At 43.3% G+C, this 21,304-nt stretch overlaps 1 protein-coding gene across 3 annotated transcripts in view; it reads right to left on the bottom strand.

Moving 5' to 3' along the window:
* COL6A5 (collagen type VI alpha 5 chain) overlaps window positions 1-21,304 on the bottom strand; it is a 137,448-nt gene that overhangs the window by 39,825 nt on the left and 76,319 nt on the right. For all 3 annotated transcript variants that reach the window (XM_045791732.2, XM_045791733.2, XM_045791734.2), the window contains exons 14-30: window positions 19,438-19,509; window positions 18,848-18,874; window positions 18,693-18,737; window positions 18,550-18,603; window positions 16,618-16,680; window positions 15,883-15,948; window positions 15,381-15,434; window positions 11,719-11,754; window positions 11,182-11,244; window positions 9,660-9,722; window positions 8,576-8,638; window positions 7,187-7,249; window positions 5,673-5,723; window positions 5,516-5,551; window positions 3,862-3,924; window positions 2,512-2,574; window positions 77-112 (exon numbers count right to left, since the gene is read on the bottom strand). In XM_045791732.2, coding sequence (XP_045647688.2) covers window positions 77-112; window positions 2,512-2,574; window positions 3,862-3,924; window positions 5,516-5,551; window positions 5,673-5,723; window positions 7,187-7,249; window positions 8,576-8,638; window positions 9,660-9,722; window positions 11,182-11,244; window positions 11,719-11,754; window positions 15,381-15,434; window positions 15,883-15,948; window positions 16,618-16,680; window positions 18,550-18,603; window positions 18,693-18,737; window positions 18,848-18,874; window positions 19,438-19,509 — 918 coding nt within the window. The remainder of the gene's footprint in view (window positions 1-76; window positions 113-2,511; window positions 2,575-3,861; window positions 3,925-5,515; window positions 5,552-5,672; window positions 5,724-7,186; window positions 7,250-8,575; window positions 8,639-9,659; window positions 9,723-11,181; window positions 11,245-11,718; window positions 11,755-15,380; window positions 15,435-15,882; window positions 15,949-16,617; window positions 16,681-18,549; window positions 18,604-18,692; window positions 18,738-18,847; window positions 18,875-19,437; window positions 19,510-21,304) is intronic.

The following is a 21,304-nucleotide window of genomic DNA, read 5'->3' as shown; positions in this document are numbered from 1 at the left end:
CAGTGACCTCTGAGTGGCCATATTGATTTGTCAGTGGATTGGTTAGGTTTCCATTTGTGAATAAGGAGATACGTACGGAATATACAGGTTTCCCCGCCATGCCTTTCATGCCCTAGGAAAACAAAACCAGAGCAAGTTATTGGGATGTAAACTGGAGTCTTTAGTGACAAAACAAGAGTAAAGAAAAAAAACCTTCATTCTTAAAAGCACAGCTGGCAGAGAGCAGTTAAAGTATTCTGAGCTGGTATATTATAATGCTATTTCCCCACTTAAATCAATGGTGTAAACTTCTTTGTTTCAGTGTTAGATCAGTTAAAGCTAATGTCTGCCCAGAGTGAACTGAACCACTTTTCTAGGTGAGAAATAAAGAAACAAAAGTATTTCTTAAAGATGTTCGTACCAAGGATATAACACTTAGAAGGTACTTCTCATGAGAAAACTTGAAATGTAAACAGCAGGCTTCCCAAAGCATGCCACAAGGAGAGGAATTTATTGAGAATTCAGAGGTACAGAAGTATTACTAATCAAGAAGTTTAAAATGCAGGTGGTAGCATACGAGCTCTACATATGTGAAAGAACCAGAGATAATTACATAGCAAAATGGGCATCACACAAAAGAAGAGCATTACACAAAAGAGTAAGCTCATAAAGGCTGAGAGTTATTAACCAAGGAGTATGCATAATTGGCTGAAACGAATCAAGAAGCTTCCTTAAAAAAAAAAAAAGGCAATGCTTTTTTCACAGCTTGAACTTTTCTTTTTTCCCCTTATTACTTCCTTTTATCAGGATCAGGCTTCTTCTTGGCAGCGGTTCTTAACATGTTCAACACACATAGGTCTCTTTGAGCAACTGGTGAATACTAGTAAACTGAATCCAGAAAATTCTATTGCAGGTTCACAATCATACAATTTCACTGGGCTCAGAAGCTCAACCAGGGATGTCAGTGTAAGAACCTCTATTGTAAATGACAACTGGGTCATCTGTCCATCCATCTATCATTCCATCTATCCATCCATCCATCCATCCATCCATCCATCCATTCATCCCCCCAATAAACAGTTAAATGTCTGCTGAATGCTGAGGTGGCCCATTGTGTGCTGCTGGTGTTATCCAGAAATGTTGTGGCATCCATAATTCTATCCACTGGGTTCTTCCTGACCAGAATCAGGAAATTACATATCTCACTAAGAGATGCAGAGTCTCATCCTTCGTTTTGTAGGTTATGGCACAAGACAGGAAAGAATGCACAGCCATTTAAACGGAGAGAGGAACAGTTTCTGGCTAGTAATAAGAGCAGGCAGCCCACATCTTACAGAGGATCAGAGCTCCAGAGTGTCTGTCCTAAAGGACCAAGTTAGAGAAGAACTTCGAGCAAGTTCTGAGGCTGAGGACTGAGAGCCAAAGACAAAGAAGCTGATCTGATTCTAGCAGACCAGCAGGCCCAAGACAGAGAAGCCATGTTCTGGTAGACCAGCAAGCCTGGGACAGTGACACCATGTTCCAGTGGACCAGCAGGGCCAAGCACAAGGCTGGGAAGACCTGGGACCCCCATATAAGAGCTCCAGAATCTAGAAAGGAGACAAATCCAGACCAGATCAGTATGACTCAGAGACTAGAGTCTCACCGAGGGGACTACATATTCACCAGTTCCTTAACGTGAAAGAAAAAAAAAAAAAAAGATGTATTAGAGTATCCTTTACAGCCAGTTGACTCTCATTGTATTTTCATCCACAAAACATCCATGCTTTTGTTTTCTCTATGAGGTCCCAAGTTAAAGAACTCCTCCAGGTAGTCACAAAACAGAGTGCACAGAACGAGATAAGCTGTTTTTCCACTCTGTACATAATGCTTCCTGCGCCTCCTACACAAACCCAGGGGCTGGCAACTTGTGGTTCTTACCTGACTATGCTCATCAGGAGAGAGAGATGAGTAAATAAATCATTATGATAACAGGAGAGGCACTAAAATAGAGATATGGATGTTTCATCACTGGGAGAGGTGCCTGACTCTGCCTGGGAATGCTTCCAGAGGTGGCATTTCTCTTGCAGTGGAAGCATAGTGGGAAGCTGCTGTTATATTTCCAAATCTATCTGGAGTCCATATTTTGAAGATGGGAAGGCAACAACAGTGATTTAGGAAACTATCAACTTGTCTTGCATGCTGGAACTTGGACAGGCCACCTTTACGAAGCTTACGCATTCCCATTCCTATTTTTAAACTTTAGTAAAAAAATAATAGTAACAGCTAATATTTGCACTGAACTTTATCATTCACAAGGAGTGTTCACATTTGAGAATCTGGTCCTCACTGCTACCTTTTGCGGTGGTAGGATAGGATATGTTGTCTCCATTTTAGAAGTAAACTGAGAGAGCAGGTGACCAACCCAAGGGCACAGCCAACAAGAAGCAGAGTTTGGACTTGAACCCAGTGCTCTGACTTTAAAATCTGTGCCCCTTCCAGGGAACATCCTAGAAACTAGTACAGGCTACTTGGTTCTAATGGTATACTTACTCTCCGTCCAGGAGGGCCTGGGGGTCCTGGCGGTCCCTCTTCACCTTTCAGGCCTACAGTGCGCTGCAGATAGGAACATGCTTTAGTTTCTACACAGTCTATCCATGGAAACTACCTCAGTTTTAATGAGACTTTATAATTTAAAAAAATTTTAAAAAAAAATTTAAACATTTTATTTATTTATTTATTTATAGAGCGCGTGAGTGAGGAGAGGGGCAGAATGAGAGGAAGAGAGAGACTCTCAAGCAGACTCCAGGCTGAGCACAAGCCCGATGTGGTGCTTGAACCCATGACCTGAGATCATGACCTGAGCTAAAATCAAGAGTCAGACACTTAGCCTACTGAGCCACTCAGGCGCCCCCCGCCCCCTGCCAAAATGTTTTTAGAGAAAGCAACTATTAATTCAAGTCAAGTAAATTCCTTACTTATAATATAAATAGCCATTCTTAAACATTGGAAAACCTCCATTTTCCTCTTAGCCTCTCCATTTAGTGACATACTTTGCTCTGGCACTGGCTGTGCATTTGAATCTAAATTAGTCATAAACTAGGATTGGTGCTAAAAAGAAAGAAAGAAAGAGAAAAAGAAAAAAGCAAATATACTAGGGCACACAGAGATCTAATTAAAAACCTCCCATCTGCAAAGGATCAAATACAAAAAATAATTCTCCACATACATAAGAGGACATGGGTGACTGTGTCATTCCCATACTTCAAGGTGATGGATACGGAGGCTAATGAAATTTATCCAGCCAGATGGAAACTATCTGTTGAATTGCATCTCTTTCATGCTGATAATGACCACTGATATTACACTCACACTTCAAAATGAAAAGATGCTTGTCTCAGCGTTTTGTTTTTAAAAAACTATAACATTTTACTCTACACTTGCCTAATTAGAAGATCTTAACAGCCTTCCTTAAAATGAATGCCCTAGATGACCTTGGTTATGGGTAGTGGAATTGTCAGAAAACTCTCAGGGACAGAGTGGGAAGATGTCAGCTGCATTTCCACTCAGGGTTAATATTCTGGGCTTTAATATGTGCCTTAGAAAATACTGAAAGGCACTGACATTTCTTGGAACAGCCAGTTATCAATCTATAAATCTTTAAAATAGTTCAGATTCATGGAACCATAGAATTTTAGAGCTGAAAGTAATCTTTGGTGTCAAGTTCAAGAGTCATGTTTTAGAAATAGAGACCCTGAAAAGGTGTGATGAAGGTCACACAGCCCGGGAGTGGCACTTCAGATGCCCTTGTGTTAGATCAATATTCCACATTTATTACTACAACATAAAAGGCAGAGTCTTCCAAAGAAACATTTATTATTTCTGGAATTATAGGCCACTTACTGTTAATCCCCTAAATCCTTTGGGTCCAGGACCCCCAGGAATTCCAGGATCACCAACAGCACCCTAAAGATTCAGATATAAGAAATCAATATATTAAAATATTTGCTATGAAAGAATACAAATAATTCTCTCTAATCTAAAACCTAACTGATCTTATAACTACACTATATATTAAACATTAAATGTCACCTTCTCCTGTTGCTTGGAACTAAGTCATTGATACACTTAAATATTTCCCAAACTATTTTCAATTTTCTAAGAATACAAATATTTATGCATAAATAACAAGGCAATGGCTACCCAATCAGTTATTTAAAATATCTAAAGGAAAAAATGCTTGAAAATCAGGGAAAACATATGGAGTATTAACTACAGAAAATACTAAATAATTAATTACTTCCTAAATTCATGAATCATTTCTGAAAAAGCTGAAGGTAAAAAAAAAACAATTTACTCTGACCTTGGTAGGAAATGAATTTTAGCACCTATTTATCAAAAAACTAATTTCACATTTATCCCTAAACTGAAATATGCTAATTTTCTCCCTTTATCAGTAAATTAGGAAATTGGTCTTCTACAAGGAGAACTCTTTTTTTTTTTTAAGATTTTATTTATTTATTTGACAGAGATAGAGACAGCCAGTGAGAAAGGGAACGCAAGCAGGGGGAGTGGGAGAGGAAGAAGCAGGCTCGCAGCAGAGGAGCCTGATGTGGGGCTCGATCCCATAACGCCAGGATCACGCCCTGAGCCGAAGGCAGGCGCTTAACCGCTGTGCCACCCAGGCGTCCCTACAAGGAGAACTCTTGTCCTAATAGTTATTTATATAGTTTCCTCTTGCACCCTTCTCTAGCTAAGGAAAGAATCTCTTCTGGTAGTTTATCCATTAAAAGCACTTTCAAGAGGATTCAAAAATTGGCTGTTTCCCTGTAGTTGATTTGATTTGCTTGGACATTCAATTTTTTGGAATCCATATTTTGTATTTTAATTTGAGCACCAACTATTGGAAGACACTATTCTGGACAGGACACTTAAAAAAAAAAAAAGAAAGAAAGAAAGAAAGAAATCTTATCCCAGAATTCCAGTGTACAAGAACAGACATAACAGGAAATGCTCGGACTGAAATGGAAGGTATGGCTGGTGGTGGAGCTCAGAGGTGGATTTCAATTTGGGAGGTAATGAGGAATTCTGGAAACTGTTTGCTCAGGAGAGGAACATGAGTAGGTTACGCTGTGGAAGACACCAAGTGACAGTGGTGTTTGGGACTAACCAAAGAAGGGAGGAGGAAATGGAGACCACGAGGAGAATGTTGTCACCTTCCAGGTGAGGGGAAGTGAAGGCCGCAATGAAAACAAACACCAAGAGCAGAAGCCAAGAGTTTGGAATGAGATTCCTGAGGTAGAGAGATCAAGAAGACAGAAGGACTAGACCTGAGAGGATGTCTAGAGGTAGAGTTTCAAGAGCAGGGATATCAGGCAACAAAGGACAGGACAGTCTTTTCCAATTTAAAGATTCATAGTAGTTAAGTATGGTCCTTTATTCATGAAGCCCTGGCAAAACAATTACCCTTCTTTTTTTGCTTTTTTTCTTTAACCTTAATTCTCAAATAGAAAATCAGGATCATGGTAATTTCAAAACAAGGTCATGTGCACAGTACCTTTTGCCCCATATCTCCAGGGAATCCTCTTGGGCCCTACAATTTGCAGCAGAGAACATAAATAAACCAACTGACCACTTCTGCAGTATGATCGTTTCTTCTTATATTATTTAGGTTTGTTTTGCCAATTAAAGAAATAATTGCTTTTCATATTTACCTTTATTCCTTTTCGTCCCATAGGACCATAGCCTGGGATGCCGTAATCTCCCTGTGAACACACCAGTTCATTTTAATTTCTCAAAAGTGAAACGTAATTGCAATCTATACTCGTAGCAGGAGAGAAGCACTGGGGACTTCCAGGTGGAGGGGGTCTTATCAGTGACCTTGAACTCTGGGGACAGGCACATTGCTGGGTTTTCCTCACTTCCTGCTATGTGCCCTGGTACTTTGGCCAGCTCTGCTCTGCAAACACTGCTGGAGGCAGAGGGATGGTCAGTCAGGACCAAGGGAGTCAGTGGCTGTTACTTGTCTGGAATATTAGGAGCTGATTCAAAGGACATGGCCGAAGAATTTCCCCAAAGAATTGCTAACGGCTGATAGACATATGGAAAAATGTCCTCCTCACTTGTAAACAAGGAAATGCAATCTGAAACAGTAATGAGATGCTATTTTTTGTTAATAAAATTGGTAAGGATCAAAAAAGAAAGTGATAAATCCCACTGTGGGTGTGGATGGCCTGAAGCGTGCATTCTCCTGCGTAACACACGGGTGCATATATCATTTGAATATTCCTGAGGGCACTTTGCAAAAGAGTTCAAAGCCTTACTCAAATAAATGTATACTCATTGAACCAGTTATGCTACTTCTAGAAATTTCTACATAGAAATTATGGTTTTGTCTAAAAATTTAGTTAGATACAAGAATGTTCATTGCTGTTCTGTTTATGACAGTAAAAAATTGAAAAAAAGTCAGGTATTCAATAACAAGAGATTGGTCAAATGAACTAAGGTGTATACGTTCAGCAGAATATTTTGAAGCTATTAAAAATAATTTAGGGGTAAATATAATGACATGGAAATACGCTCATGATACACTGGTAAGAGAGGAAAATTGAGTAATTTATTTTATCTCCAGGATGTTAATAATATATATTTCAAAATAGTGAGATTATGGGTAGTTTTTCTTCCCTATTTCCCATCTTTTATGCTTGGTAAATTTTCTATAGTATCTACACATAACATTTATAATAAACATTATTTTTGAAAAGAAATGAAAACATGTTTCCTATATTGACTGCTCCATGGACAGAGACGCTGGTATGGCCAGACCCACTAGAACAGATGGCTTATTTCTTGGCTCTACTCCCCTCTTCTTATTTTGCCCTAGAGTTCTGCAAGACAGGGAGAGAAATGGGTAGTGCTGTTTTTCAACTGCCATCTGTCTATACAGCCATACTGGTTGTGGAAATATTGAAATGTCCTGCTGTAATTTATCCGTTATCCTCTCTGCATGCCCCCTTTTCCTCTGGCTGTTTCCCCTTGCTTGAACAGACAGACTAGCTATAGAATGAGAGCTACGGGGGGTGGGAGTATGTCCCTGAACCTTCCTAGGAGGTCCTAAAATACCTTTCAATACCCCAGCCACTTAGGCTGATGGCGTCAGTCCCTTTCTCTTTACCACAGAACTGAGCCCTTGGAGCAGTGGAAAGGTAAGGGTCCTAAAATGGCATACCTGTCTTCCTCTCTGTCCAGCTTGTCCCATTGGCCCTGGATCTCCAAGAATTCCAGGTTCTCCCTAGTGAGTGAGACAAGAAGAGCTTCAGATCAGTAAAATTAAACTTGGCTCCCACCATAGGAAGTTGAGATGGGGAGACTCAAGCGTCTCAGTGAGGGTTCAATGCTCAGCATTGAACCCCAGCAAGGAGATGGGGTGTAGGAAACCAGTAATGATCTTCCCGAAGATGAGCAGAAAACAGCAGCACAGCCCAAGGCTGGGCACAAGCACTGCTTTCCCCATGTGAGGGAAGGACTGAAGGAGAAGGCAAAGTGGAAAATCTACTCCAGGGAAAGTTGATTCACTGGCCGATGTGTTTGCCCATCCAACAAGTATCTACTGTCCCGGAAAATAAACTGTTGAACAAGATAGATGTGGTCCTGGCCTCACCAAAAATAGTCTGGTTGGAAAGAGAGGCAATTAGACAGGCAATTATCAACTGAGGGGGCTATGGCAGTGAAGGAGAGGGGAATCTAAACTGGGTTTGGTGGGGCTAGGGAGGCAGGCTGCCTGAAGGAAAGGAGCAGGGGCGCTGAGGCTTGAAGGCTGAGTTATGTGAGCCACAAGAAGGATGGCAGGAGGAATGAGGATGATCTGGGTAGAGGGAAGGCATTGGTAAGAAGCCTGGGGCAGGTGTGCAGGAGGGAGAAGAGCTCTGAAGCCTCAGAACTAAACAGGGTCAGAGGGCCTTCTAAGCTACTTTAAAGTTTGGAGATATTCCTAAGAGCCACAGGGAAAATAAGACCAGCTGCATAATTTATGGGGCTCAGAGCACAAGAAAAGCATAGGCCCCATTCTAAAATACTGAGACTTCCAAGATGGTGACAGCAGGGCATTAAACCAAACATGGGGCCCTTCTGAGCCAGGCCCACGAAGCTGGCCCCAGAGCAGGGAGCCCCTGAAAGGTCTGAAGCAGGGGAGTGGGATTCTGAATGGGCCAATAGTCTGCGGTCAGACAGTCACCAACAGAGCCACTTCAGAGACAGTAGGGTGAATTAGAGAACTGTGGGCACAAACAGATTTGAGTCTGGACACCCCACACCCCCCTGCCGGACTCTGCCATCATGCACCCTCATGCATTCAGGACATCGGGAAGGTGAAGAGATTTTTCAGAGTTGTTTCACAGTGTGTGAGATCACTGTGTCTCTCTTAGTGAAATGGGGCAGTTTCAGGGATGAGATAAGCAGTTAGAAATTCTTTGCTCAATGGGAGGAAAAGAATGTATCAGCAGAAAGCTGGTGGGTGGTTGATGGTGCCTGGATCATGTGAGGAATTAACATGGAAATCAAGAAAAGAAGGGAGGTACTTTTTTCTCCATATTTGACATCTTAAAGAGATACCACTTACTTTTTTCCCTGAAGGCCCAGGACTTCCAACGTTCCCTTTAGCTCCCACTGGCCCAGAAGAGCCCTGAATGAAATTGTAAGACACATATGTTGGCCCTGTAGCAATTCTTAGAAAACCCATTAGATTAGTTTTGCTTTTCTTCATGTCATTTCCAACAGCTCCTTGCTGCCTCCTTAACAAGAGACCCAGCCACCCAGGGCAGAGAGACATCTGCATGCCAAGCGGGCCCTCGGGGTATCATCCTCATCTGCAGGGATCCCCTGGTCCGTGTGGGGCCTTAGTGAGAAATAGAAAAGGTGCCCTTGACGTGACAAATGTTAGTTCTAAATGCAGCAGATTTGTTGTACTGATTCTGTGAGAACGAAATGTTGCCATTTGCGTGCACTGTACCATGCACATATCCAGAGCAGAATGTGTTTCAGTCCCAATCTGCGAATGGGCAAGTGTCTTCCACAAACATGTTAGGACAATAACGGGGCAAACGCGCATATTCCTTGCCTTCCGAGCTCCTGCTGCCAGAGCTGAAGAACTGAACAGATTCAGAACATTTTTCATAGGAATCCCTCGCCATCCCAACTCTTATTACTCACTGTCAGAAACTCAGGGACCAAATAGATTCAGAGGGTGAATTCAAAGCTGACCTGAGGAATCAGATCAATTTGGGTAACGAGGGATCTTTGTAGAGTCAATTTCAAATATCTACCACCAATGGAGATATACGTGGCACAGATAGATTTTTAAAAGTCAGAAAACCAGGACAGTGTATCGGGTTTCGAAATGCCCACAAGTCAGCAGGATTTGTATTCTTCCAAATGGCTTCTTCAGGCTGATGGGATGGGTCTGCCCCTTTCCAGTAAAACCCCAGTGAAGGAGAGAGAGGAGGACTTAAGAGATGTGCAAGGAATCGGAGCTGTGCTAAAAACCTGTCCCCAGTTTTCTGCCCCAAGTCTGTCCCAAGTTAATTGAAAAATAAAATACCCCATATGTAGATCATAGGAAATAAACTATATGGGAAGATGTGTTTGAGGTAAGAAGAAATGGTGTCCCGGGAGACTGCTGACTCTAAGGTTCCTGAGTCACTCACCTGAGGTCCTTTATGCCCTTCGCCTCCCTTCTCTCCTTTCCTGCCGGGAATTCCATTTAACCCCTTTTGTGGTAACAAAAGAAACATAGGACAATGAAGCAACGAAAATGTACCTTGGAAACACATCCACAGAAAAACACTATTCCAACCCTTCAAGTAGCCTTTTAACTCTGAGGTTAAGCATATCCTTCAATAGGAATGGAGGGGAGGCCCAGACTCTGTGGTACAGATCTTATCAAGGAATCCCTGCCTGGGTCTACGACCTTCATCCCCCTCAGACAGGGAGAAATCAAAGGGAGAAATAAAACCCTTAGAAGAAGGAAGTCAGACATAAGCAACAGTCAGATGGATTCTTTTGTTGGGGCAGGTTACCTGGGCCAGAGTGCTCCTCGTCAATGCGTAAAAGAGAGAGCAAAGTGGTTTCAAGTTCGCACAAAAAGACATTTTAGCAGAGGAGTTTAAGCATATTTTCTACTATGTTTACCATCAAATACACGGATGCATACTTTATTTACCATACAATACACGTACAGATCTCTCACACAGAAGAAACAACTAGAAGCGCTGCTCAAGTTTCCCACTACCAAAGCGCCAGCTATAACGTGGCCCCAGCTGCCCAGTGCGAATGGCGGTTGCACCCGCCGCACTAGCCTTGGTACACTCCCTAAGTATCAAAGGGACCCTGGAGTGGCTGAGGTAATGTCACCCCTCTTCCTACAAAGCCTGGGGATAGATCTAGACAGATCCCATGGTTACTCAATCTAAAGGATTTGCTAGCTGGTGGCTTGGTTCAGGGACCCCGGAACCCTCAAGAGAATGCCAAATTCTACCTTAGTGTGAATCATCGGAAACTTCCTAAAAGAAAAATGAACTCTTGAGAAGGTCTTGGGTCTATGCACACCTTCCAGACAAGTTCTGGCTTAAAGTGGGCTCCATAAGGTAACTAAATATTCATGTGTTACGAAGCCATTATCTAGGGATGACCCCAGCATCTTTCCAACATGAAGGAGAGACAGTGACGTCCTGACTTCAATGCTCTTATCAGTACTGATATGACCAAGAAAAAATGGCTCATGTAAAGCCCTATCAGTAATATTCCAAAAGCACACTCACCCGCTGTGAATTAGCTTTAGACGCGTTAAAGAACAGTTTCCAATTCCTAACTTTCCTTCATGGGATCTGTGTGCAGGGCTTCAGTTAAGGAAAACCAATTTGTTGATCCTGATATTAATTACTAATATAATAGTAAGGTCTTGATAATTCATTATTACTAACAAGCTGATAAAATAGTGGTGAGCACAAGAGCATCCGTTTCCTCTATTCAAAATAGGAGCAGGCTTGACGGAGCCAAATCATTCTCCCACAATGGGAAATGTAGAATTCTAGAAACATGGTCCATGGAGGAAGGCGGGAGCAGATTAAACATTTCTCAGTTATTTATTTTTATATAGAACTACCCACTGACTTCCCATTAGGATAACTCAGCATTATTTATCAATATTTATGAAAGTCTTCAACACACCTGTGGGCCTTGTAATCCGTCGGCTCCCTGGGTACCTTCAGGTCCACGATTTCCCGGCTCCCCCTGATGAATGAGTTTTCAGTGTTAACACTTTCTCTACACAGATTCTCTCTTTATACTATCTAGTACTATAATATATAGTACATGGGTACTATTTTGACTGAATCTTGGCTCACCCCTTACTTGGCCTAGAATTTTATTCATTTCCATACTAAAAGATGAGCACAAGATGGTTTCTGACTCTAGTAGAGAAGTTCACTCTCCTGCAGTTGATTCCCAGTGCATGTGAAAAGCAGGCAAATGGACAACAGGTCATCTTGTCTAGGAGGTGTCTGTGAAGGGGTTCTGCCTTCAGTCAGGCCTGTCCAGTTCCTGGCAGCCGAACTGATGGACTCTTGTGTTTCCCCCCATTGGTGGGGCCATGTCTAGTGCTCTGCACATCCTTATCGAATGCTCATTTGTTCCCAGGGCCATCTGCATATGAGGACTCTCCTTGGAACCATCTACCATGGAGGGCAGGAATTAAGGGGTACTTACCGAGGCACCTGGGGGTCCCCTTTGGCCTTCCCTTCCCTGGAACAGAAAAGGCAAAGTGTTAGTGTTGTGTATGTATCCAGATGAAGGGTCATTTAGAGGCAAACCAGCCTGTTTCATTCCCTGACAGACATAAGTAATGAGTAGCTCACAGAAATGGCTTCCCCGAGGCACTTTCCAAAGACAAGTTTTCACACTGGGCACTTCATTATACACTAACATTTGGGGGATTGATTGAAAGCCAATCTGAAAGTCATTACAGAGTCAGCTCCAGTCTAACAGCCTCTGACAATTATTCGGGAGGCTGTCTGGAGAATCAAATCATTCTCGAGAACCTATCTTCCGTCTTTCCTTCTTCAGCAAATCCCACAAAGTACTGTCTGCTAATCAGAGGCTTCCTACGTGAGAATAAGCTGTGTCCTGTCCGTCTCTCTATCCTAGGCCATGAATGTATCTTAGGGGAGAGTAAAAATTGTTAGATTCAGTGCTTCACATGGACCCACTGAGCTTTGTTTCCATGGAATTCTACAAGAAGGAAATGGCTGATCGGGTCTGCTTAACTATGTGGTGGTCCAATGGGACTGCCATGCTCATCTGAGAGGCGGGCTGATCCCTGAAGCCAGAAATCTGTCTGCGCTTAACCACAGGTGATTTCCTTGTTGCTGGCTCAGGCTCTCCCCCTAGTGGCTGCTCTACCACACCCTGTCCTTCCCAGAGAGTGATCAACGCAGATGATTCAGACCCCAGCTCCTAACTTCTTTCCCCCAAACAGCAACAATAAAATCTGTACCCTCACACTCCCCCTCACCCCTGCCCCTTTGAGCGAGCTGTGGACTATCTCGACCATCAATTTACTTTGTATTGTGATAAACAACTATGAATACTTTAGGTACAAGACTTTACTTTTTATTTTTATTTAAATTCAAGTAATTAACATATAATGTATTATTAGTTTCAGAGGTCAAGGTCAGTGATTCATCAGTCTTATATAACACCCAGAGCTCCTTACATCATGTGCCCTCCTAAAGACTTTAAAAAAAATTCTATGAATTATTGAACACTACATCTGAAACTAATGATGTACTATATGTTGGCTAATTGAATTTAAATTAAAAAATAAAACAGTAAAAATAATAACAAAAAAATCTAAAAATTCTATTCATGCATTCAGAAAGGTAGCCATGGAAATTATTTGAGAATCGGTTTTCTTTCAACTGCCTACCTTCTGGAGTTTCTTCTAATGAACTACCTGACCAAGTATCATCTCTACCAGGTTGGCTAATGATTGGAATTCCTCCACTGGGGTTCTGCCCCCCACCCCCCTATTCAGGGACTTTCCTTTCAAAATGCAAATGCCCTTTGGGAGAAGTTACCCATTGTACGTTGTCAGCTCTTAGTACCTTGATGTGACTAACAGAGCTCTTGACATATGAAAGCAGAGAAGAAAGAGCAAACAGAAGTTGAGACCACTGTTACCCTGTGATGTCCTAATTCCATTAAAAAAGGTAAAAGAGCATTTATTCCACATCAGACAATACTGCACAATGGTTAGGGATGTGTCTTTAGAAGTCAGGCACTCTTGATCTCGACACTGCCCTTTAAAACCTGTGTGGCACAGAGTAATTGTGCAATAAGCCTTAGCCAGGAGGTTAGGATTCCAGACTCTGGAGTGAGACAGTCTGGGTTCAAAACCCAGTTCTGCCACTTGCTACCTGCAAGTTGCCCAAGGGTCCTTGATTATTCTCATCTGCAAAATGGATATAATAACAGTATCTACCTAGTAGGTTTGTTATGAGGATTTAATATTTGGAAGTGATCTGATCAGGACCTGGCACAAAATCAACGCTATAGAAGTGTACGTGCTGTTATTTACAAGCATTTGTGTGTGGCAGGCCGAAAACAAGGGGCCTGGAATGTCATTTCAAGTCCTCTGGCTCTCAGCACATCAACCCACTGTTCAGGCAACAGCTGGTACAGTTAACTTGCAGAAGTTGGAATTCTGTCTCCGAGGAGGCAGTGTCTTACACGTTTGCTTGTGTTCGTGGAATTTGTCTATCTACTTAAAATCCTCTGACCCTCATAGAGAATTCTGGCTTTCACTGGAGAGTGGGGCAAGAGGTAGAAAAGCTTGATGCTGTTTTATATTCACGTTGCCTTGTTCAATTCAGGAGAAAAGCGGTTACAAAGGTAGGAGCTGGGCAGGGACGTGGGTGAAGATGGGCGAGGGAGGCTGTAGTAATCCCCCACCCCCAGCATCTCTTTTCAAAAAGTGCTTGATTGATGGTGACAGTTCTAAAGTTCTCTCAAACTAAGAGTATTTTCTCTTAAACCAACACAAAGATGTATTTGTCTTTAAAATTTATTGCATGTAGTGTGTCTTGCTGCTCTCCTGCTCCCTCCGGTTAATTTTAATTCTCTTGTGTGGAGAAGAGGGCAAAGTCCCAGAGAATTTTTACCAGAAGCCCCAGAAAGCCTAAGCCATCTGACCATCGATCTTATCCGTTAAGAACTATGATTCAAGATAAACAAAGGCAAGAGGAATTAAAACACATTTCTCCACTATCTATTCCAGAGAGAAAGGCAATCAGCCACAGCCTTCAAAGTGATGAGAAGACTCCAAGTCTGTAATAGAAATGGAAGCCAAGTATTTTCAGTTCCCTCTTGAACAAAGCTCAGGGCCAAATAAATCTAGGGTGCTGTACATTATTGTCTTTTTATAATCTCCATTCTGAGTGCATGATAAAAGGGTTTCTTTTTTTAAAGATTTTATTTATTTATTCATGAGAGACGGGGGGCGGGGGGCAGAGGCAGAGGGAGAAGCAAGCTCACCTCGGAGCATCGAACCTGACCCCGGGCTTGATCCCAGGACCCCAAGATCACCACCTGAGCTGAAGGCAGACGCTTATCTGACTGAGCCACCCAGGTGTCTGATCAAAGGGTATCTAACATGTTGGAAATGTCACCTTTCACTTCAGTAGTCCACAAAAAGAAAAGTGATTTCTGGTTGTTCCTTAAAAAGAAGGGGAAATCCAATATTCCTGCTTTAGGCTTGATATCACATGCGATGCTATAAAGTTGTAGCCCTAGGGTCTCAAGGTTGCCACAGGCTTGGCCCTAGTCACCAGTGTTTCGGTTCATTCATGAAGAATTTATCTGTGACTCTTCTTTCCCATTGGCAACATTTGAAGAGAAAGAGAGTATGTTTACCCAATTCATATTCTTACAGAAGCTCGAAGACGCTAAGCTACTGGAGGAGGGCTTTCATGTTAAAGGCACTGACTCTCTCCAAAGATATTCAAAAGCTCTGGAAGGTGGAACGAGGAAAGGAGACAGTCACAGAGGTTCTCAACAAGGAGTGATTCCCCCCACCCGCCCCCGCCCCAACTACCCTCATTCCAGACATTTGGCAACATGTGCAGACATTTTTGTCTGTCGCAACTTGGGGGGAGTGAGCTAGTGACATCTAGTGGGTAGAGAGCAGGGGTGCTCTGAAACACCCTATAAATGCACATGATAGCCCCTCACAGCATCAGCTGGCCCCAGCGACAATAGTACCAATGTATCAGCTTTGGACCCGCCAGCTCTGCAGGGGCAAATATTGTGAATGCCTCTGTGGCACCTTCAGGTGATAAGGAGGGAAAATAAATGTTCATGGAAATACTCACCCTATTTCCTCTGGAATTAGGATTGCCTGGTGTCCCTTTCTGTCCAGTTCTACCCTAGAAATATAATTGTTTCCCCAAGATCGTAAGGCACAAGATTCTGAGTAACTACATCAACATAAAAACCTCATGCACTATTAAACCAGCAGAACTAATGTGTCATGCTAGAATCTTTCTGCATATCAACACTGTTGGGTCTGTGTCTACTAAAGAGGAAATGGTATAGCAACATGCCCCGCTAACTATCAGTTTCCCCGTATATCACCTGCTGGAAACTTAATAATCTTACCCATGGAAGTGTAACCTACTACAGATGTGTCTTGTTTTCAGGAAATAAGGCTCTTCTAAATGTGAACTTAGCGGTGTTATTCAATTATAGGGTTACATATTTCACTAAGTAATTAATTTAGACTTTAAGAAAGTCTCAGCTCCCTACCAGAATTAGTCATTCATACATATGTAAATAGATCTATAGATTCTCTGTATGTAAAATAGATCCAATTACTTGTCTTCCTTGTTCTCCTTTGGAGCCCTTTTGTCCTTTGATGTTACTGTTTTGTCCTGGATTACCCTAGAGGAAGATTTAAAAAGTATTTTAGAACCAAGAAATATTAGCTTTTTTTTTTTTAAATACCATGTACAATATTCAAGTAGTAAGTTAATTTGGGTTAAGTGAGGAAGGGTGAGAGAAAATTCTCCATATTTGAAATCCATAGATTTTTGAAAAAAATGAAAATATTTCCCCAAGTTTGAAGAGGGTTTGGTGACAAAGGAAGTGATAAGAGTGCTTGCTAAAGACTGCCTGCTGAAGCCATGATGATTTTCTCTTCTCTGTGTTGGCAGCTTCACTGATGCACTAGTCCAAACATGCTTATGCTATTCTCTTAGAGATGCAATAAGATTCCTTTTTAATCATATCTGCAAATAGGAAATCTGTAAGATTAGAAGCCCAATAAGCAAAATTATGGAAATTTCTCCCCAAAAGGAACTTGAAAGTCTCAAAGTAACACTAAAGATGATTATGATGGAACCTTAGTTCTCAGCTCCAAATTTCCAATATAATCAGCCAAGATCAGATGCACACAGATTTCTACCCAAGCAGTTAAGTCTCAGTTAACACCTACTACCCCGACTCCCAAGACAAGACTTTGCCTACAGGTTAGCGGAAGATACAAGGGAAAGGAAAGAGGAACTCGGAGGAACTACACAGTTCAGAGCCAACTAGACCCAAGTAACTTACAGGATCTCCTGGGAAGCCCTTCTCCCCATAACCCCCTGGGGGGCCTCTGGAACCTGGGCTTCCCTGAAAAAAAAGAAAATGAGCTTCTGAGTTAGCTTGTATGAGGGTTTTATAATGGTATTAAAATGTCAAGTGTGTGTTTTGGAGGCAAGAAAATCAATCAGACAAAATGATCCACATTTCTCTCTCCCAGCCAGTTTCCTCAGACTTCTCAAGCAGGACTCAGCGCAGTTTTAAGCCTATGGTCAGGATTATCTATAGTGAGGCTGAGCAATGGGAAAACTCTCATGATCTAGCATAGTGTCATCCGACAGAACTTTCTGCAGTAATAGAAATCCTCTCTATTTGCTTTGTCTAATATGGTAGCCCCCAGCCATAAGCGGAGATGTGACTAGGACAACTGAAGAGCAGGATTTTTCACATTCACTATTTGAATTTAAATTGTCATATATTGGTAGTAAGTATTATATTGGACATTGCAGCCAGTCTAGCAACTTCTGATGTTTATAATTAAATTGGCCACTGGAAATCTTCACAGGAATATTCTACTTGTCACCTCAAACTCAAGTGTTCCCAGCTCAGCTTGTCCAAACCGGGGTCCTTGAAGGCATTTAGACTGACTCCTCATTTCCTGCTTCTCTGGTCACCTAGATCTAGAGATCTTACGTCCTGGAGCCAGAACCAGGGTGAGAGAAGCAAGTCACGTAGGGTGCAAACTTTAGGGAGACACTCACACTTTGCATGCCTCCGAGAATGAGTACTTTCTTAAATCCCGCACCCTAGCTGCTCATTCCAGCCCGGGCCCTGCTGCGTCCTTAGTATGTCTTGTGTCTGTTCTCGTTGACATTGCCTTACTTGAAGGCCTCATCACCTCTCACCGTGACTGTTCCAGAGCCTCTCATCTTTGCCTTGTATCTATGTCATCTCTGGCACACCCTCCACACCACTGCCAAGTAATAGTTCTGACATGCAAATTCAATTATGGTCTCCGTACTTAAAATCTTTCAAAGACTCCCGATTGCCTAATGGTTAAAAGCCTAATTCCTCCACATGGCCCACGAGTGCCTTCCCAATCTCTTCCCACCACCTCTAGGACCTCCCCTCCCCCTCCCTGTACTGTAATGCTCCACTTGCAGTGCCCCCAAGCCTCCATGTCTTTGCTTATGTTGTTCCCTCTGTCTGGAATGCCCTTCCTCCATGTCTTGCTAATGCCTATCATCTTCAGCTCTGGGATCATTTCCTCCAGGAAGACTTCCTGGACTCTCTCCCTACCCTGCTGAGTTAGGTGCCCTTCTCTGGGCTCTCATGCAGTTGCCCACAACATGGCCTCAATCACATTCTGCACTGTCATTAGCTATTTATATATTTGACTTTCTATGGCCGGGGATCCTTGAGGACAAGGACAGTGTGGTTCATCTCTGAATCTTCAGCACATAACTCAGTGCTTGGCACATGCCAGGTATTCAAAAATATTGGATAAATAAATGGATCAGAACATAAAAACAGAGCTGCTTGGAACCAAGTAGGCATATATTAGTAAGTATTGAAATGAATTTAAGATAAAAAATGTTTCACTGTGATTCACTCAGCAAGGTCACCAAAGTAATTCTGTATTTTTCTCTTGCCTTTTATGTTAGTTTTTTTTCTTCTGATGCAATAAAGAGAACATGGAAGCCACTGACAGGAAAAAAAAACATTCATTTTCAGACTTCTGAGGAACATGCCCATAGAAGAACCTTGCATGCCTTGATTGCTTCTCGCTGGAGTTCTTGAAAACTCCCAAACAGGAAAGTAGCATCTACTCAGCAGTAACAGAACTTCATTTCGTGGTAAGTCAGCTGTCAATTTTTTTCCCGACTAAGCACCGGCACGCAGCAGTTAAGACTGTCTCTGTTACCAAATTCTCCTTCTTTGACGTATTGAAAGTGTTACCTGAGATCCTGGATCACCTTTTTCTCCCTTTTCCCCAGAAGGTCCATGAAAGCCCTAAAAGAAGTCAAGGAAAACAAAATTCCCATTTAAAGAGAAATACATCAACCTCATGACCACGTTATGGTACCTGAAAGATGGCTTACCTCTTCCCCATCCAGTCCGTCAATCCCATCCTCTCCTTGTTCTCCCTGAGGGACAACAGGGAGTGCAATCAGGTCAGAGGAGGGCTCTGCCACATGCTTATTGGGAAACTAATCCCGTCGGGAAATCGAATTGGACTGAGAAGACACTACGGTACCTTACTTCCAGAAAATCCTTTGGCTCCCTGTAAAAGATGAAATCTCTCTCACTGACACATCAAAGACAGACAGCAGGTGGATTCACAGACTATTGGAGCCAGAAGGGGCTGCCTCCCTAAAGAAGGTGACTGTGCATTTCTTTCTTTTTTTTTTTTTTTAAGATTTTTATTTATTTGACAGTGAGAGAGACAGCCAGCGAGAGAGGGAACACAAGCAGGGGGACTGGGAGAGGAAGAAGCAGGCTCCCAGCGGAGCAGGGAGCCCGATGCGGGGCTCGATCCCAGGACTTCGGGATCACGCTCTGGGCCGAAGGCAGACGCCCAATGACTGAGCCACCCAGGTGCCCCGACTGTGCATTTCTTTAACTGCTTCTGGCTCTCTAACCACAAAGGGATGATAGATGCATCGAATGAATGCTCTGAACTCATTGAGATTTTTAAGAAGTAGAATTCATCCACAGGTGAGGACACTGACATGTAATTGGAGAAAGGCAAAGGGGGATAAAAGAGAGAAAAGGAGGGAGGGAGGGAAGGAGGAGAGAAGCAGAGCATGTAGGGAACTCAAAATCACATGTCCAGCAGAGCCTTACCTTTTGACCCTGCTCTCCTGGACATCCTGCAATCCCTTTATCTCCTGGGGGTCCAATGTCTCCTCGTCTTCCCTAAGAAAAGGCAACCAAACAGGTATCCAAAGTGACTCTTCTGCCAGAAGTTATCAGCAGTTTGGTTTTTTTTTTTTTTAAAGATTTTATTTATTTATTCGACAGAGATAGAGACAGCCAGCGAGAGAGGGAACACAAGCAGGGGGAGTGGGAGAGGAAGAAGCAGGCTCCTAGCGGAGGAGCCTGATGTGGGGCTCGATCCCATAACGCCGGGATCACGCCCTGAGCCGAAGGCAGACGCTTAACCACTGTGCCACCCAGGCACCCCAGCAGTTTGGTTTTTAAGGTGAAGCAAGAGCATGGGCGCTCTCTGAACTTCACACAAAGCACGTCCTTCCACAAATGTGTTCATTTAACTCTGGTTTTACCCTCTATTCAAAGATCTTCCTCGTCAACCTTCGGGGCTTCCTTACAGACCCAAGATCACACAGACATGCAGGAGGAGCCCAGTTGCTTCACTGTCCTCAGCAGACAGCAGAGCCAAAGGTTTGGAAGTCGCTCCATCTTCCAGCCACCTTTCAAATACTCCGGTAACACATGTTGGCCCTGCCCTGGAACAGTCAGCGCTGCTGAAGGTACTGAAGCAAGCTGGTCCGAGGGCACGGGAGCTGAGCAGAAGGTTGACGGGTCGGGCCACAGCCAGGAGACCTCAAAGCTGGGAGGTGCTAGTGCTCACAGAAAGGACCACCGGGCGAAAGACGCCCAAGTCAGACCACCCACTGGGGAAAGAGTGCTCAAGGCCAATGGCGTGTGCATCTCCCATCAATCCTGTTTCTCCCAGGGAATATCTAAACACAGGTAAATGCTAGAGTAAAATGAATCTCAAGAGAAAAGGAATGTGGTGCTCTTGGAGCGCAGGAACCCCCATCCGTCTCTTTACCCACTTACGTCCCTTGTGCCTGGCTCAGTCAGATCTGGGTGCAAAGTGGGTGCTGATGGTTTGGATAAATCCTTCCTGGTAGCTGAGGGGAGAAGGGATTTTTCCTTCCTCCTGCTTTGCTTTCTTTATTCTGAAGATTATTCCCAGGAAAGCAGGAGACCTCTCTCCTGGCCACATGTCGCTAAGAGATACTGAAACATTGTGGCTTCCTATTGACCGGACTGTCAGCCAGATGTGGGCTCACGGCCAGACACCCACACTCCAAGCCCTTCGTGCTGCCTGGGTGGGCTCCAAGACCCCTCTGCAGGTACGTGGTGGGTGGGTCAGAGCACTCCCCTTGGCGGTCATTTTGTAAACTAGGTCAGCACTAGAGTCTAAGAGGAATGTATCAGTTTATACATCAGGAGACTGAGAATCAAGAAGTTAAGGGTCTTGCTAAGGTTTCTCGTCCAGGTCAGCCCTTGGCTGTCCGACTGAGCCTGTGCTTTTAATTATACCTGCCCAGGCATGATTTAATTTCATTTTAAACATTGCTGCCCAGACAGAGAGCTAGCTTGATTCCAAGGGGATGGAGATGCAGGCTGGATGCTTCCTGAACTTTCCCCTCCCCAAACACAGCCATTCAAGTGTTTCAGTTCCTTCCAATCTATTCTCATAATTTGACTGATGAACCAAGAGAGGGTTCTGATTTTAGGGTCAATGATTGAGATTAGAAAACCTCTGTGTTGCATGGAACCATGAGGCTGTGCCTTTCCATGTCCTAAGCACTGAGCTCCAGGTCCAAAGGCAGCCCGTCGCTAGTAGATAGCCCTACTTGGCCCTGCATAGGGGAGACAGGAGCATGCCCCACTCCCTGCCACGGATAAAAACAAGCCAGGCAACATGTAGGCGAGCCTGCTGCCTCCTTCCCCTCAA

This window comes from Ursus americanus, chromosome 20, assembly GCF_024610735.1.
Source record: "Ursus americanus isolate L20-20 chromosome 20, mUrsAme1.1.p, whole genome shotgun sequence".
NCBI lineage: Eukaryota > Metazoa > Chordata > Mammalia > Carnivora > Ursidae > Ursus > Ursus americanus.
The sequence above is the reverse complement of the archived record's forward strand: the minus strand, read 5'-3'. Positions and strand labels throughout refer to the sequence as shown.